The sequence below is a fragment of the Octopus sinensis genome, linkage group LG13 (assembly GCF_006345805.1).
Source record: "Octopus sinensis linkage group LG13, ASM634580v1, whole genome shotgun sequence".
Taxonomy (NCBI): domain Eukaryota; kingdom Metazoa; phylum Mollusca; class Cephalopoda; order Octopoda; family Octopodidae; genus Octopus; species Octopus sinensis.
The window spans coordinates 53,807,688-53,825,419 of NC_043009.1; the positions used below are offsets into that span (position 1 = coordinate 53,807,688).

The following is a 17,732-nucleotide window of genomic DNA, read 5'->3' on the forward strand; positions in this document are numbered from 1 at the left end:
AAGTTCATGAAATTTGGGTGGCGTGTTAATATAGACTTGTATTGCAAAAATGTGAAGTAATGACAGTAGTTCAGCTACAGATTCTTCTTACTCAGTGGCAAAAAACATTGTACATTACATTTAAAATAATCTAAAATGGTTGTATAGTTCATGAGACAACGATTGATCAAGTAAGGAAGTTGTCAGAGAATGAACTCTTGTGCAAATTAAAACAATTCATCACTTCCGAGTTGACGAATATTTAAACAGTTACCATCGTATCATTCTGTGGGTCATCGTATTCTCATAAATGTTTAAGAAGGATAGATATAGTTGCATCATATATATTTAAAAATATAACATTTTGTCTGAAAATTGTACAACTAATCACTCAAATCTATTATTGTATTATAGCTTTCTCTCTCTCTCTCATCTCTCTATCTCTGTATTTGTACATATATATGCTTCTGTAAGCGTCCGTTACGTGTACGAAACTATTTATGTGAGGCTAAGATTAAGAAACCAATATTGACTGATAGAGCGACATGATATAGAGATTTTGAAGTAACTAGAATTTTAAGCAGTAATAATGACTGCTCATCCAGACAACGGTTGAAAAACTGGCTCCATGTATGTACACACATACACACACACACACACATATATATGCATGTTTATACATACATATATATGTATATATATACACACACACACACACATATATATATGTATATACATATATATACATACATATACATATATATATACATATATACATATATTCATATGTATATATATATATATATACATATACATATATATATATGTATATATATATATATATTATATATATATATATATATACATATACATATACATATACATACATACATATATATATATGTGCGTATGTGTATGTATGTATGTATTTATGTGTGTGTGTGTCTATGCTAGTCTCCCCTCTGTTGCTGGTAGGTATATGTCCCTGTAACGTAGCGGTTCGACCAAAGAGGCCGATAGAATGAGTGCTAGGCTTACGAAAATTATGTCTTGGGTTCGATTCCCTCGACTAAAACCCGTCAAAGTATTGCTCTATCATGGCTGCAGTCAAATGACTGAAACAAGTAAAAAATAAAAGAATACGCATATATATATATAAATATATATATATATATAACTATACTTACACACACACACACACACACACATACACATAGTTATATATATATAAATGTAAGATCCAAGGATCGAGATGTAGGAAGGGGTTGAGCTTGAAGCAAACTGTAGAAAATAAATTACATATATGTGTGAGTGTTTGTGTGTGTTTTTGTGTGTTTGTGTGGTGTGTGTATGTGTGCGCGTGTGTGTGTGTGTGTGTCTCTGTGTGCATAAAGCCAGTTATTCAACTGCTGTCTGGTTGAGTCGTTATTAGTGCTTAAAATTCTATTTACCTCAAATTCTCTGTATCGTGTCACCCTCTCAGTCAATATTGACTTCTTAATCTTAGGCTTAATTTTAGTGTGTGTGTGTGTGTATGTGCGTGTGTGTGTGTGTGTGTGTGTGTGTGTGTGTGTGTGTATGTGTGTGTGTAAATTCAATATGACTATTAACTTTGTAATTTGCTTTAAACATCTCGTTCACAGGTATTGGCTAAGAGATGTTATCATTCAGTGAGATCAAGGAAGTTTTTTTTTATATTAATGTTATTGACTATTTACGATTTACTTTCGGAATTAGAATCCTTTAAAAGTATTCTTATTTTGTCTGTCGTATTTAATCATTATGCGTCTTTTATTTTTAAAAAAATGTAAATATCTTGATTTTTCCATTTGCACATATGTCTAGATTTTAACTACATGGGGTATTCCTAAGAGATCAATGTTTAATTTACTACGTAACAAGAGACGAAGATGAAATCATCACACCAAACACAACGTTGTAAGAATATACCAACACATCAAGGTAGATGGTAAAACAAGAACTGAACAGCTTCCTTCCAGCGAGAAAGAAGAATTTGAAGACAGAGTGTCAATGGCTCACACAACAAGACATCTTTTTTTCCTTTTCAGTAAAGGGAATTTGGGATAGAAAAGGGAAAAAACTAAAACTACAAAGAGTCAAGGAAACATTGAACTAACAGACTCCAAAGTGAAAAACCTATCAATGCTACACTACATGGTAATCAAATAAATCTTCCGGAATACGAATTGAAATTTGCTTGGATTCCCAACAACAAATCTTATAAAACACACTGAGAAAGAGAACCTTGTCTACAGAAATTCTTCTAAAAAGAACATGATGAAGAGGCATAAGTTTTGAACAAATAGGATTCGAACCTCCGACAAACAAAAATAAGCATTTAAATGAATTTATAATGTGTCTGAAAAGATCAGCAAACTCAAATATTCGAACAAGACATACAAAAGCAAGCATTACAATAAGCATTGGAATATCTACCGAGAGAATCTTCTATCATCCTTAAAGAAGCTGACAGAGGAGGAGCTGTAGTAATAATGAGTAAATCCCATAACATGGAAATGGTCTAAGAAAAAACCTAAATTACCAGTTCTTCTACAAAGCAATGACAAAGAAACAATGGGTAAATTTTCATAAATTAATGGACAAATACAAAATTGGCTAAATGAAAATTGAGTTGAATTACCTCTCAAATTTTTGGAAAAGTCAAGTTATTTTCATGAAGTAGCAAAAATCTATAAATCTAAGGAAATCAAAAACAGCTTAAAGGACCTCTATCCAGTGATGTAGGTAATAAAGCGTTGTCTACATTATCAACTGTTGTGGGCCGTGTGAAATAATTAAACAAGAAAGAGCCAAAAGATTCAAGAATCGGGAGGAATAGAGGGCAAATGCAAACATGAATTGCAAAGCAAAACATTTCGTCTACAGCATTGAACACCCACAAGGCAACGGGAAATGTATTGGAGAAACAGGATGAAAACTAAGCTGCCGTGTGAGAGTGTACAAATATTCATTTCACAGAAATGAATCATGTATTGAATATCTAGTCATTTGTGTAAATGGAAATTCAAATTATTTGAATTTTTCCAGATAAAAGTCAAATATGATCAAATACGAAAGGCAAGATAAGGACACTTTCAAAGAAAACCGATTCCGGGACTAGACCGGAAATAGTGAACACCATGACTAAACGCATCTTCCTGTTTACAGATCAATCCAAAGCACGTGTACTTGAGAAGTTGAAAAACGAGACACAGGCGTGGCTGCGAGTTACGAAATTTTTGTCCCGACCAAATGGTTGCGGATTCAGTCACACTGCGTGACACCTTCAGCAAGTGTTTTCTACTTTAGACTAGGGCTCACCAAAGCAATGTGAGTGTACTTCGTAGTCGTAAACTGAAAAGAAGTCTAACTTCTCTCTCTCTCTCTTTCTCTCTCTCTCTCTCTGTATATATATATATATATATATATATACATGTGTCAGATATACATGGAGTTGGATCTTTTGAGAAAAAGTTTTCAAGGTAGTGCTCCAGTATGGCCGCAGTCCAATGACTGAAACAAATAAAAACTAAAAGAAGAGGGAAGCACAGTCACACAAATTACCCATCATAAAAAAACTTCTATCCAAAAGATTCATCACTCTCTGGTTTTTGAAAGCACAAAAACAACTTACAAAGATAAAACGATTCTTTGGATATTGTGATTGCATCAAGTATTCTCTACATCTAAACACACACACACATATATAAATAATTTTATTGGTATATATATTTACATATGCATGAATACATACACACACATCTACATATATATATGACCTTTGTTTTCGTTCGTCTGCGTATTTAGTATATTTCGTATGTTTATTTACTACAATTTTTAATTATATAAATATATATATACAGAACAGGTTTTTTTATGTAATCCTGAAAATACATATAGATATATACATATATTTTATATATTTGTGCGTGTGTATAAATATATACACACTCGCATAAAAACAGACGTATATATGCATATATATATATGCACTTCAATGGCACAAAATTTCAAGCACTGTACTATCAGCCTACAAGCAATCTACAGCTGAAGTTCTCGGAACCAGCAGGCAATGCAATCCCGGAGTTAGAGTCGGTGCCTGACTTGTGAATCCACATGAGCAACGACGCAACTTTCTATGTGCACACTACTCAGATTGCAACACTATGCAGCCGGGTGGCAGGTTGGATCCTTAGATTCTCCAGGACCAGGAAGAGACACAGTGCTTCTGATTTGGAGAATCTTTGTCCTCAGTCGTCTGGATTACTGCTCCTATCTGTGGCCCGCACAAAGTGTAAAACTAATTGTGGAACTAGAAGCTATCCAACGCCACTATACAAACAAAGATAGATTCAGTAAAACACTTGGGCTATTGGGAGAGATTGGAAGAACTGAGACTTTAGTCCCTGGAGATGAGACGTGAGAGATATACATTGCTATAACAAATGGAAAATAATGGCAGGTCTGGCTCCGAATTTCGGAATCGAAATTCAAAACAATCCCCGAACAGGCCAGCACAGTATCAAAGGTCTCATCTTCTCCATTGAGGATACGAACCCAATTTTATAATAGCTTGGGATTCAAGTGTTCACAACTGTTTAATGCCCTACCACAGAACATCAAATATCTGTAAGATGTACACATGAAAATCTTCAAAAAACATCTAGATACATTTTATCTGCAATTCCGGATGAACCCACATTGCGGCAGGGGGCACAAAGAAGATCGGCAACGTCCAACTCGCTACTTCACCAGAAGCAATACAGTAAAAATCCCCGGATGCAGTAAAGACGGTGCACTATCATGGCCTCAACCTCTGGCTGAAACCCTACGTTCTGAGTTCAAATTTCGCTGAGGTCGACTTTGCCTTTCATTCTTTCGGGGTCGATTAAATAAGTACCAGTTACGCACTGGTGTCGATGTAATCGACTTAATCCCTTTGTCTGTCCTTGTTTGTACCCTCTATGTTTAGCCCCTTGTGAGAAATAAAGAAATAAATATACATGGGTACGCAAATATAATCAGTGAGGTGATTGGAGTGTTACCATCAAGGTTGCTCTTTTACTCTTTTACTCTCTTTTTACTCGTTTACTCTTTTACTTGTTTCAGTCATTTGACTGCGGCCATGCTGGAGCACCGCCTTTAGTCGAGTAAATCGACCCCGGGACTTATTCTTTGTAAGCCCAGTACTTATTCTATCGGTATCTTTTTGCCGAACCGCTAGGTGACGGGGACGTAAACATACCAGCATCGGTTGTCAAGCAATGCTATGGGGACAAACACAGACACACAAGCATATACACACACACTTATATATATATACATATATACGACAGGCTTCTTTCAGTTTCCGTCAACCAAATCCACTCACAAGGCATTGGTCGGCCCGGGGCTATAGCAGAAGACACTTGCCCAAGATGCCACGCAGTGGGACTGAACCCAGAACCATGTGGTTGGTTAGCAAGCTACTTACCACACAGCCACTCCTGCGCCTGCTTTTATTATTCATCGATATTTTAACCTCCCTTTCGTTTCCAATCTCAGAATTTTGGGAATCACGTATGTCTTGCAACAGAATGAATCTTAGCAAAAGGAGACAACAATGAATTCAGAATGTCTACACAAAAGAACCACACGTTCTTGGCTAGGAAGTAATAAGGCGGGAAATCGAAGATTCAAAGAAGTGAATGTACTTGTCTGAAGAAATTGCTGTTGCACCTGAGCGTTTGTGTGAGAGTGTGTGAGAGTGTGTGAGAGTGTGTGTGTGTGAGAGAGTGTGTGTGTGAGTGTGTGTGTTTGTGTGTTTGAGTGTGTGTGTACGAGTGTATGTGTCTGTGTGTGTATGTGCAAGTGTGTGTGTACATATGTACGTGTATGTGTGAATGTACGCGGTTGATTGTCGGTTTTTGTGTGTGTTATGTATAGAACATTTCTTTGTGTTTGTTCCAGCAACGCTGCCTGCAATATTTATTGTGAGAATGTAATTATGGTTTTAATAGAAAAGTGCCACGTAACGTATGATTTCAGTTAGTGTTCAGGAACATTAAGTGTCTCTTCATATATATAAATATTTGGGATACGTCTCGATAAATATCACCCTTTCCCGTACCACCTATCACTTTGTCTTCCTGTCTCTGTCTGACTCTTTCTGTCTCTCTCTCGGTCTCTCTTTTTCTCCATTTTTTAGCCACTGATATAATAATCATTCTAATGATTATATCCTCAATTTATAAGTATAAATAATTTTGAGTTCTCTAGTCATTATATTATACTGCGGTACTATATTTACCCTGTATGATTTCTGACATTAACAACATGGTAGAGATGGACTAGCAGATGGAAAGTATACGCGGAAAATGCATGTATATATTGGCAACTGTTCGAATAGATTTATCGGTATGTATAGGTATTTTTCGCTTATATATTTGTCGGATTGTAAAGGGATCTTTATTAAAGAGCATGGAATCGTAAGATATAGAATTATCCAAAATATGGTAAATCTTCTTGCTCGTCACCTAGCTTTCGACATGAGATTATGAATAGAGAACAAATTTAGAGTGTATTATAGGTATTTGACATCTACTTCTAGAGTATAGGCGTTGGCATTCCAGTACCCTTAATTATGATAGTATTTTTATATTTATATACGTAAAAATTAATTTTATCTATTGGTAACTTTTTTATATGCGAGCCACTGATATAGCCATTTTAATGACTATAGCCTTAATTTATAAGTAAATGTATTCATGGTTATTATCTACACTTTATGCAGAGTTTGACCACCTCCAGTACCTACACCTTAGAACCATAATGGCATCTAATGTGGCTTTTTAAACCAGACAATGTATTGAAAGGACACACACATAGAGTGCACATCCGATATGGACCACCAAGAGCTGCAGATAAGTTCTGATCTTTGTGGATCTTAAAATGTCTTATGAGGCCTCCATTAGATTTGTGGAACTTATGGCACACATTGCATTGAAAGGTGTGTACAGACATATAGGCAGAGTAGTTTCTGCAGGCTCGTTTTCCATGGGTTCACAAATAGGATTTGACTCCAGCAAAAGAAAGGCATGGTCTGTCACACCTCCGATTCACCTTCTCGATCGTAACATTCTTCCTTAAGCCTCTTTTGAGTTTTGCATGCGTTATACTGGCCTCTTCAAACGCTTTCATTCCATTCCATACTTTCACTCGCCATTCAGCTCGAACCAAGGCAAGTGTCTTATAGATCCGTTCCAAGTGACCTCATAGTAGTCCTTACACTGTCTTAAAACCTTTCTTTACGTTTACGACGATAGCGTTTCCCCTCTGCAAGCTCACCGTCAAACAGGTTTTTGGGCATGCGTTCATCCGCCTTTCAAACCATATGGCCACACGCACTCACACACACACACACATATATATATATATATATACATATATATATATATATATAGGCGCATGCATGGCTGTGTGGTAAGAAGATTGCTTCCCATAGTTACGGGGTCAGTCTCACCACGTGGCACTTCGGTAGAAGGAGTTTTGTTGGTCTCTCGCTCAAATGCACCCCACTCATAATAATCAAGGCGTTCCAGTCTGGGGAGTTAGGTGCACAGATTTAAGGGGTGATGCGGTCACAGAAATTGTCTGAGAGCCATGACTAGGTTATTCTGCTTGTCTGGCATGATGCAGATTCCTCTTGCCAGACATAGATTATTCCAGCAGCCACCATCTTCACCCAAGGATAGACCACCTTCTCCAAGCACTCGATGTAGGCTTCCTCATGTAGCACTTTCTGTAGATTTGCGTTGTGTCGACACCTAGTTTTAGAGAGGAGAATCCAGTAGAAGGAGTTTCCTGTCACATATTGTGTCATGTTGAGCATCTGAGAATTCTTTTATGGTTACGCGTATCTCTGGTGTATTCAGCCACATGATAAGATTCTTAGTTCTGTTGTTTGTACAACTTAACACACATATAACACACATATATGTGTGTATGAGTTTGTATGTATTTGTGTGTGTGTGTAGAGAGAGAGATAGCTGTATGTATGAATATGTGTGAGTGTGTTTGTGTGTGTGGATGCACACACATACACGCTCGCACACGCAGAGATATACACACATATTTGAAACCAGGATCTTAAGTGTAAAAATCTAAATAGTGAGATATATTTCGCCCAGATGCCGATTAAATTTCAGATAGCAATCTAGAGAAACAATCAGTATAGCAGTCACAGCTATAAGACATTTATCAAATCTATTGCAATAACGCAAACGTAAAATCATAGTTTCCAACTATAAACAACAAGGTTTCCTTACAGACATGAATTATGAATCATGTTTCAGAAATAAAATATAAAAACAAATCTGGTAGTTGTAGCATGGTGCGTTAATACAAAGAAATGCTAGGTTGCTAGACGATAAGTTCCTTGTTATTGTGGAAAATTATATGGTTATGTATCGGATAATGTAACTTACCAATATTAGGTTCCAGTAAGGCACTATTTCTCCAAGAGTTTTCGTGACTTCAGTGCAAGCACCTCCAATAAACATTATCATCTCTGGTTTACAGTATATCAAATTGTAAAGAGCATCCGTAGCTATTCCGGGATCACACTGCAATGAATGACAAAGAAAGACATTGAAACTAACTGGCAGAAACCGAAGAAAGTCTGTTATTGAAACTTAAATAAACGATGTATAATATAACGTGACAGATCAAAGAATAGCGAAGAACGACGAGCCAGCATTCGAAGGAATAGTCTTACATAAAACATGAATAAATATAGAGGCTTGGTTTTTCGAATCTTTCACGTGAGGACGAAGAATCGGGCTCTGGCCTAGAAACAAGACTCATTCATTGGAATTTAAAGACCAAATAAGATGCCTGCCATGCATTCATGTATGTATGTATGTATGTATGTATGTATGTATGTATGTATGTATGCATGTATGTATGTATGTATGTATGTATGTATGTATGTATGTATGCATGTATGCATGTATGTATGTATATATGTATGTATGTATGTATGTATGTATGTATGCATGTATGCATGTATGTATGTATGTATTCTTTGGAATTTCAACATCAACAACAGGGTATTTTGTATGTATGTATGTGTATGTATGTATGTATGTATGTATGTATGTATGTATGTATGCATGTATGTATGTATGTATGTATGTATGTATGTATGTATGTATGTATGTATGTATGCATGTATGTATGTATGTATGCATGTATGCATGTATGTATGTATGTATTCTTTGGAATTTCAACATCAACAACAGGGTATTTTGTATGTATGTATGTATGTATGTATGTATGTATGTATGTATGTATGTATGTATGTATGTATGCATGTATGTATGTATGTATCTATGTATGTATGTATGTATGTATTTATGTATGTGTATGCGTGTGTATGCGTGTATGTCGATTCACGTGTGGTGTGTTATATTTTTGAGCAAAACACTTCATCTCACGTTGCCCTGTGATCACCTCGAGATCTGACGTGCACATGGAGGGTGTAAGCCGATGTGTAGCACGAGCATATGATCAATATAAACAAATAACGAAAACATTATTCAGTGCTATTTAAACGGGTTGCATGACTTATTGGTTGTATGGTTATGACGTTATTCTCGCGATCATAAATTTCCAGGTTCGATCCAGCTACGTAGCCTCATCGGCAATTTTCTTCTAGCTGAACTTCAGTTCGACTAAAACCTTGTGAATGAAATTGTGTCGACCCAATCAGTAAAGAAAGCCTGTCAGGCGAATTATGCTCGCTTTTAGGTAGTAGACTTAAACCTATTTCTTTATTACCCACAAGGGGCTAAACATAGAGGGGACGACAAACGAGGACAGACATAGGCATTAAGTCGATTACATCGACCCCAGTGCGTAACTGGTACTTAATTTATCGACGCCGAAAGGATGAAAGGCAAAGTCGACCTCGGCGGAATTTGAACTCACAACGTAACGGCAGCCGAAATACCGCTAAGCATTTCGCCCGACGTGCTAACGATTCTGCCAGCTTGCCGCCTTAGACTTAAACATTAGACTTACTACGTTAGCCGTAGTAGACTTAAACCGCATTCCTGTTTTAACACAATCTAGTGGATTCTTTTTCTTTGCTTTCAGAAGAGTTCATTTTGTTGTCACCCATCAGGATTGGTTTCTGATGACCTATAAGGGGTAGAAGATAAATTGGAGCGTAACATTCGAAGTTACTGTCAACCTTTTTCTTTGTAAACATTAATATACGTCTGTATATGTGTGCGGTCTGTGGGCGTGTTCATGAAATTCATCATGTTTACATCTGACAGCCACACCTGAGAACATGTGTACACCTAGTTAGAAGCAAAAAATGCAAAGTTACCATTTAGGGTCATGCTGGCACATAAGGGTCAGTTTCCCGGTTTCATGGCGTATATATTTCCCATCTGGACGGGACGCCGGTCCGTCGCAGGATTACTCATTTTCGCCAGCTGAGTGGACTGGATCAATGTGAAATTGCTTTGTTCAGAAACACAACGCGTTGCTCGGTTCAGGAATAGAAATCAAAATATTACGATCATGGGTCAAACACCCTAACCACTAAACCACGCGTCTCGGCACATGTACATCTGCATATACAACATGCACAAGCATACGTAAATATAAACGCATGCTTCCATACACGTATGTAAGGTAGTCTCTCAGGATAGAGAAAGACGGTTCTGCAATTTCTTTCTGAACAACAGACATTATTTGTTCGTTATTTGTTTATATTGATCATATCTTCGTGCTACACCCTCCATGTGCACGTCAGATCTCGAGGTGATTACAGAGCAACGTGAGATGAAGTGTTTTGCTCAAAAATATAACACACCGCACGTGAATCGACATACACGCAAGCATACGCATACACATACATACATACATACATATCGTAACATTCCTTCGATAACATTTTTAGCACATTCATACATACATTCATATATATATACATACATACATACATACATACATACATACATACGAAATACCCTGTTGTTGATGTTGAAATTCCAAAGAATACATACATACATACATGCATACATGCATACATACATAGATACATACATACATACATACATACATACATACATACAGACAGACAGACAGACATACATACATACATACATACATACATACATACAAAATACCCTGTTGTTGAAGTTGAAATTCCAAAGAATACATACATACATACATACATACAGACATACATACATACATACATTCATACATACATTCATACATACATACATACATACATACATACATACATACATACATACATACATACATGAATGCATGGCAGGCATCGTATTTGGTCTTTAAATTTCAATGAATGAGTCTTGTTTCTAGGCTAGAGCCCGATTCTTCGTCCTCACGTGAAAGATTCGAAAAACCAAGCCTCTATATTTATTCATATAAACTTTCATTCATTTATTTTGGAACATTAAAAGCGGAATTTGAATGTAATCACAGAAGACAAATAAACAAAAAAAAACAGTAGAATTAAAACCGGCATCAACATTAAGAACAACAACAAAAAGAGTAGCGCTACAGCTGGCATCAAAATTAACAATAGCAGCAGCAGCACCAGCAGCAGCAGAATTACAGCTGGCATCAAAATAAAAAAGCAACAACAATACAACAACAGTGATCAGTATTCGAAATGATGATGACAATTAAGGCGTAGCGTATATTGACGCTGACTATTATGTTAATGATGATGGGAAAGACTCTTAATTAGAGCCATTACTTTAAAATTAGCTACCTCACAACTCTACCCAAACCACATACACACACACGACATACGCACAGCAAACGCACAACAAACTTATTTTAATGAGTTTGTTAATTAAACAACAATTTAATCATGCAAATGAATCACAGATACGTCATGTTATCGAGAGACAATCAGCTTCCATTTTGTCGTCATGGCACCAATCAAAAGCTATTGCTCATTACAAATGAACAATATTCTTTAATTTTGCTGTTCATCATCCCCTTGTTGATTTGCTGATGTGATTGATGATGTTGGCCTGTTGTTGTTGTTGTTGTTGTTGATAATGCTGTTCTTAATGGTTATGCCAATGCTAATATTTACTACTTGACTTATTTTCTTGCTTCACTCTTTAATTTGTTGCTACACTGAGGTACCGCCTTCAAGCGTATAGGAGAGAGAAAAATCGTCCCTATGACTTATATTCAAGTCAGATACATATCCCATTTGTCTTTTCTGCCGAACCATTAATTCACAGGGACTATATAGTCAGACACCGGTCGCCAGCTGTTGGTGGGAAACAAAAGCTCAAGAAAGTACACCACTCACACGCACGCATGCACACACACACACACGTACACACATATACGCACGCACACATAATTCTTTATAGTTCCCGTCTGCTAAATTCCATCAAGTCATTAGTCAACCCGGTATTATATACACCCAAGCCATATAGTAGAAGACATTTGTACAAGGTACCGCGCAGTGGGGCTGAACCGAAATCCATGTGGTTTCAAATCAACATTGCCTTTCAGCGCTTTGTACTCGAGAAAATACAGTACCGGTCAAGTAGTGAGACTAATACAGCTGTTATACATGCTCTTCAAAGCATTTTAGCTTTGAACTCTGTAATGGATCGACGCCCGGTTGAAAGTGAGTGCACTAATCTCAGGTTTTTTATACACCATGAAAACAGGGTAAGCAGCCTTATGATCGAGAAAGGAAACGTTATAATCAAGCTGAATTATGAAACAAAATATGACCTTTCTCTCGTTCCATACTTCATTATTACTTCATATTGGTTTCAGATTTTGGCACAATTTTGGGGAAAGGGCTAGTCGTTTACACCGTCCCCCGTGCTCAGCTAATACTATGTGTATATTCTATTGATATTCAAAGGATGAAAGGCAATGTCCACCCTGGCGTGATCTAAGATCAGAACGGGAAGACCGACGAAATGCCACTAAGCATTTGGCTCAGCGTGCTAATCATTCTGCCAACTCACCGTCTTACTACTAATATTAATGGTTTCAAATTTTGGCACAAGGCCAGCTAATTCGCGAGAAGTGGAGTAAGTTATTTACACTAACCTCAGTGCTCAACTGGCACTTGTTTTATCGTTCCGAAAATACATGAAAGTTAAATCGATATCGAAGTAATTTGAAGATGTACGAAATCTCGCTGAGCATTTTGTCCAACATGTTAACAGTTCTGCCTGCTCGCCGCCTTGCCTCATTATTTAACATGAAAGTCTAAAATGGGATCAGTATTTTTCAACAAAAAGCGTGTCTTAATGTCTAGGGAATTCGGTTCACGATCGTAAAGTCATGAGTTAAATTCCCGGCCTCTCATTGTATCCTTTATTTCTTTATTGCTCACAAGGGGCTAGACACAGAGGGGACAAACAAGGTCAGACAAATGGATTAAGTCGACTACATCGACCCCAGTGCGTAACTGGTACTTATTTAATCGACCCCGAAAGGATGAAAGGCAAAGTCGACCTCGGCGGAATTTGAACTCAGAACGTAGCAACAGACGAAATACCTATTTCTTTACTGCCCACAAGGGGCTAAGCACAGAAGGGACAAACAACGACAGAGAAACGGATTAGGTCGATTATATCGACCCCAGTGCGTAACTGGTACTTATTTAATCGACCCCGAAAGGATGAAAGGCAAAGTCGACCTCGGCGGAATTTGAACTTAGAACGTAGCGGCAGACGAAATACTGTTAAGCATTTCACCCGGCCTCCTAACGAGTCTGCCAGCTCGCCGCCTTCTCTATTAGCAAGAAATCTTGACATAAAACTGAATAATGACATACAGGCATACATACATGTATACATACATACATGCATATTTGCATGCATGGTGGGCAGCCTATTTGGTCTTTAAATTCCAATGAATGAGTCTTGTTTCTAAGCTTGAAAGCCGAAATTCGTTGTATCCTTGAGCAAAACACTTCGTCTCTCGTTACTCCAGTCCACTCAGCTAGTAAAAGTGACTTGTAGCTGTAGTTCAAAGGACCAGCCTTGTCATTCTACATCTACAGCCGTGTCATTCTACATCTCTCCCTGAGAAATAAGTTATGAGTACGCGTGATTCTGGAGTGATCAGTGACTTGCAGGTTAATTTCACGAGCAGATTGTTCCGTTAATCAGATAAACTGAAACACGCGTCGTCATAAGCGATGGAGAGTCGGACCAGGTCCGGTAATGTGTAATTTGAGGCGGAATTTAACTATCATTTCTAAGAGCTCAAGTATTATTGTTATTATAATCCTTTTCGCTACTGTTTTTGGTATTGTTCGGCATTGTATGTCTTTTGCTGTTATTTCATTGTAACCATTGTTAAACCGAAGTCTCTTCTCAATTATGTTACTGTTATGTGTGGGGGCGCAATGGCCCAGTGGTTAGGGCAGCGGACTCGCGGTCATAGGATCGCGGTTTCGATTCCCAGACCGGACGTTGTGAGTGTTTATTGAGCGAAAAAAACCTAAAGCTCCACGAGGCTCCGGCAGGGGATGGTGGTAATCCCTGCTGTACTCTTTCACCACAACTTTCTCTCACTCTTACTTCCTGTTTCTGTTGTACCTGTATTTCAAGGGGCCGGCCTTGTCACTCTCTGTGTCACGCCGAATATCCCCGAGAACTACGTTAAGGGTACACGTGTCTGTGGAGTGCTCAGCCACTTACACGTTAATTTCACGAGCAGGCTGTCCCGTTGATCGGATCAACCGGAACCCTCGTCGTCGTAACCGACGGAGTGCTCCCCCCACCCTAATTTGAGGGGAATTTAACTACTATTTCTAAGAGCTCAAGTATTATAGTTATTATAATCCTTTTCGCTACTGTTTTTGGTATTGTTCGGCATTGTATGTCTTTTGCTGTTATTTCATTGTAACCATTGTTAAACCGAAGTCTCTTCTCAATTATGTTACTGTTATGTAGACATTATTATTATTATTGTGGCTAGTTTTGGTTTGTTGAAGTTGTTGTTGCTACTGTCACTGATATTACTGCTGTGCCTAGTTTTGCGGTTGTCGTTGTTGTTGTTGTTGCTGTTACTACTCTTATTATTCGTAGTTGTTGTTCATGCTGTTATTGTAGTTGATGTTGTTGTTATAATCCTGAATTCTTAGACTTTCTGTGTTTTTTCTTCAAATAATTATTACTCTCCGTTTTCTATTTGTATTCTGCTTCAAGACGATAAGACACATAAAATATATCGAAGATTTCGCTGTCACACATAGCGGTAACAATAAAGATTAGACTACTACTACTACTACTACTACTACTGCTACTACTACTACTACTACTACTACTACTGCTGCTGCAGCAGCTACTGCTGCTGCTGATGATGATGATGATGACGACAAAGACGACAGTGATGATGATGATGATGATGATGATGATAGTGATAGTGTTTTCAGAGGAGCAAATGATGAGAAACTTTACTAGTTTAATTACAATGACGGATATGATAAATGTAAGTAGCAATAACGCTAGATTTGTTGATTGTAGTTTGTCCTATTTAGATAAATGATGATGATGATGATGATGAGGAGGAGGAGGAGGATGATAATGATTATGAAGAGGAAGAGGAGGAGGGAATACGAAGGAGGAGAAGGAAGAAGAAGAGGGGCATGAGGATGAGGAAGCTGAGGCTGACAATAATGATAATAATAATGCATATTGTGTCATGATTATGTCTATCTGTTATGAGAAAAGTACAACGAATATTATGTCGAAAATGTGTATGACTATGCGCATATATGTATGTATGTATGTGTATATATATATATATGTGTGTGTGTGCGTCTGTGGGGGTGCGTGTGTGTGTGTATACTCACATATGTATACGCGCTCACACACATATATGCATATACAGACATATATATATATATATATATAATTAATAAATATTGTTGTTGTATATATATATATATATATATATTTCGCTTTTGGATTTGGTTTGCAATATTCATTATATGAGTTCGTGTGTGGAAACATATTCTGTTGTGTCTGGGGAGAGTCATTTTCTGTTGGTGCCTTATAATGTAACAGACTCACCGGTAAAATTCACCATGTTGAAAATTAGATTGAAATCAGGCAAAAGCTGTGCAATCTTAAAATAACTTAGCGTTTCGCCAATCGAGATCAATCAAATTACTGCTCGGTTCACCAAAGGAGTTCGATGAAATAACACAGCGGTTCGACAAAGGGGTTCGATGAAATAACACAGCGGTTCGCCAAAGGAGTTCGAAAAAATAACTTAGCGGTTCGCCATAGAAGATTGATAAAATAACTTAGTCAAAGGAGTACGATAAAATAATCTAGTGGTTCACCAAACGTGATCGATAAAATAACCTAGAGGTTAGTCCAAGAAGAGCGATAAAATAACTTAGAGGTCAGCCAAACGAGATCCATAAGATAACTTAGCGATTCGCCGAAGGCGATCGATAAAATAACTTAGCGGTTCGCCAATAGAGATCGATAAAATAACCTACCGGTTCGACAAAAAGGTTCGATAAAATAACTTAGTGACTCGCCAAAGGATATCGATAAAATAACTAGAGGTTCGCCACAGGAGATCGAAAAATTAACGTAGCGGTTTGTTAAAAGGTGGTCGATAAAACAACTTTCCGGTTTACCAAAGGATATCAATAAAATACGCTATCGGTTCGCCAATCGTGATCGATAATATAACATAGCGGTTTACCACAACGTTATCGATAAAATAAGCTAGCGGTTCGCCAAACGCGGCCGATAAAATAACTTAGCGGTTCGACAAAGGTGTGCGATAAAATAATCTAGCGGTTCACCAAAGGAGATCGATAGAATAATGTAGCGGTTCGCCAAACGAGTCGATAAAATAACTTAGCGGTTCGCCGAAGTTAATCGATAAAATATGTTAGAGTTTTGCCAATCGCGATATATTAAATTTCCTTTGCGGTTCGCCAAAGGAGATCGATTAAATAACTTAACGTTTCGCCTACCGTGATCGATAAAATAACTTAGCGGTACGCCAAAGGAAGTTGATAAAAAACTTAGCGGTTCGCCAAAGAAAGATCGATAATATAACTTAGCGGTTCGCCAAAAGATTACGATAAAATAACATAGTGGTTCGCCAAAGAAGATCAATAAAATAAATTAGCGGTTCGCCAAAAGTGATCCATAAGATAACTTTACGATTGGCCAAGGGAGTTTGATAAAATAACTTAGAGTTTCGCCAAAGAAAGATCGATAAAATAACATAATGATTCCACAAACGTGATAGATAAAATAACTCAGCGGTTCGCCAAAGACGATCGATAAAATATTCTAGCGATTCGCCAAATGTGATCGATGAAATAACTTCGCCAAAGTATATCGATAAAATAACATAGAGGTTCGCCAAAGGAAATCGATAAAAGAACTTAGTGTTTCACCAAACGAGATCGATAAAATAACTTAGCGGTTCGCCAAAGGAATTCAATAAAATAACTTAGTGTTTCGCCACTCGATATCGCAGTTCGGCAAAGGAATTCGGTAAAATACACGCACACACACACACACATATAAAGACCCCCTTCGGTCATGAATGGCCATGGGATTGCACCTAGAAAGTTACCCTCCTAGACACAAGTCCAGGCAAGGTTGTTTATGGAAGACCAGCAGTCGCCCATGCATACCAGCCTCCCCTCTCCACGCCACCAGTGT

At 37.6% G+C, this 17,732-nt stretch overlaps 1 protein-coding gene across 1 annotated transcript in view; it reads right to left on the reverse strand.

Moving 5' to 3' along the window:
* The window catches only part of LOC115218300, a 1,044,479-nt gene that overhangs the window by 535,082 nt on the left and 491,665 nt on the right, over positions 1-17,732 (reverse strand). Inside the window, exon 2 of the mRNA XM_036508355.1 lies at positions 8,466-8,603. Coding sequence (XP_036364248.1) covers positions 8,466-8,603 — 138 coding nt within the window. The remainder of the gene's footprint in view (positions 1-8,465; positions 8,604-17,732) is intronic.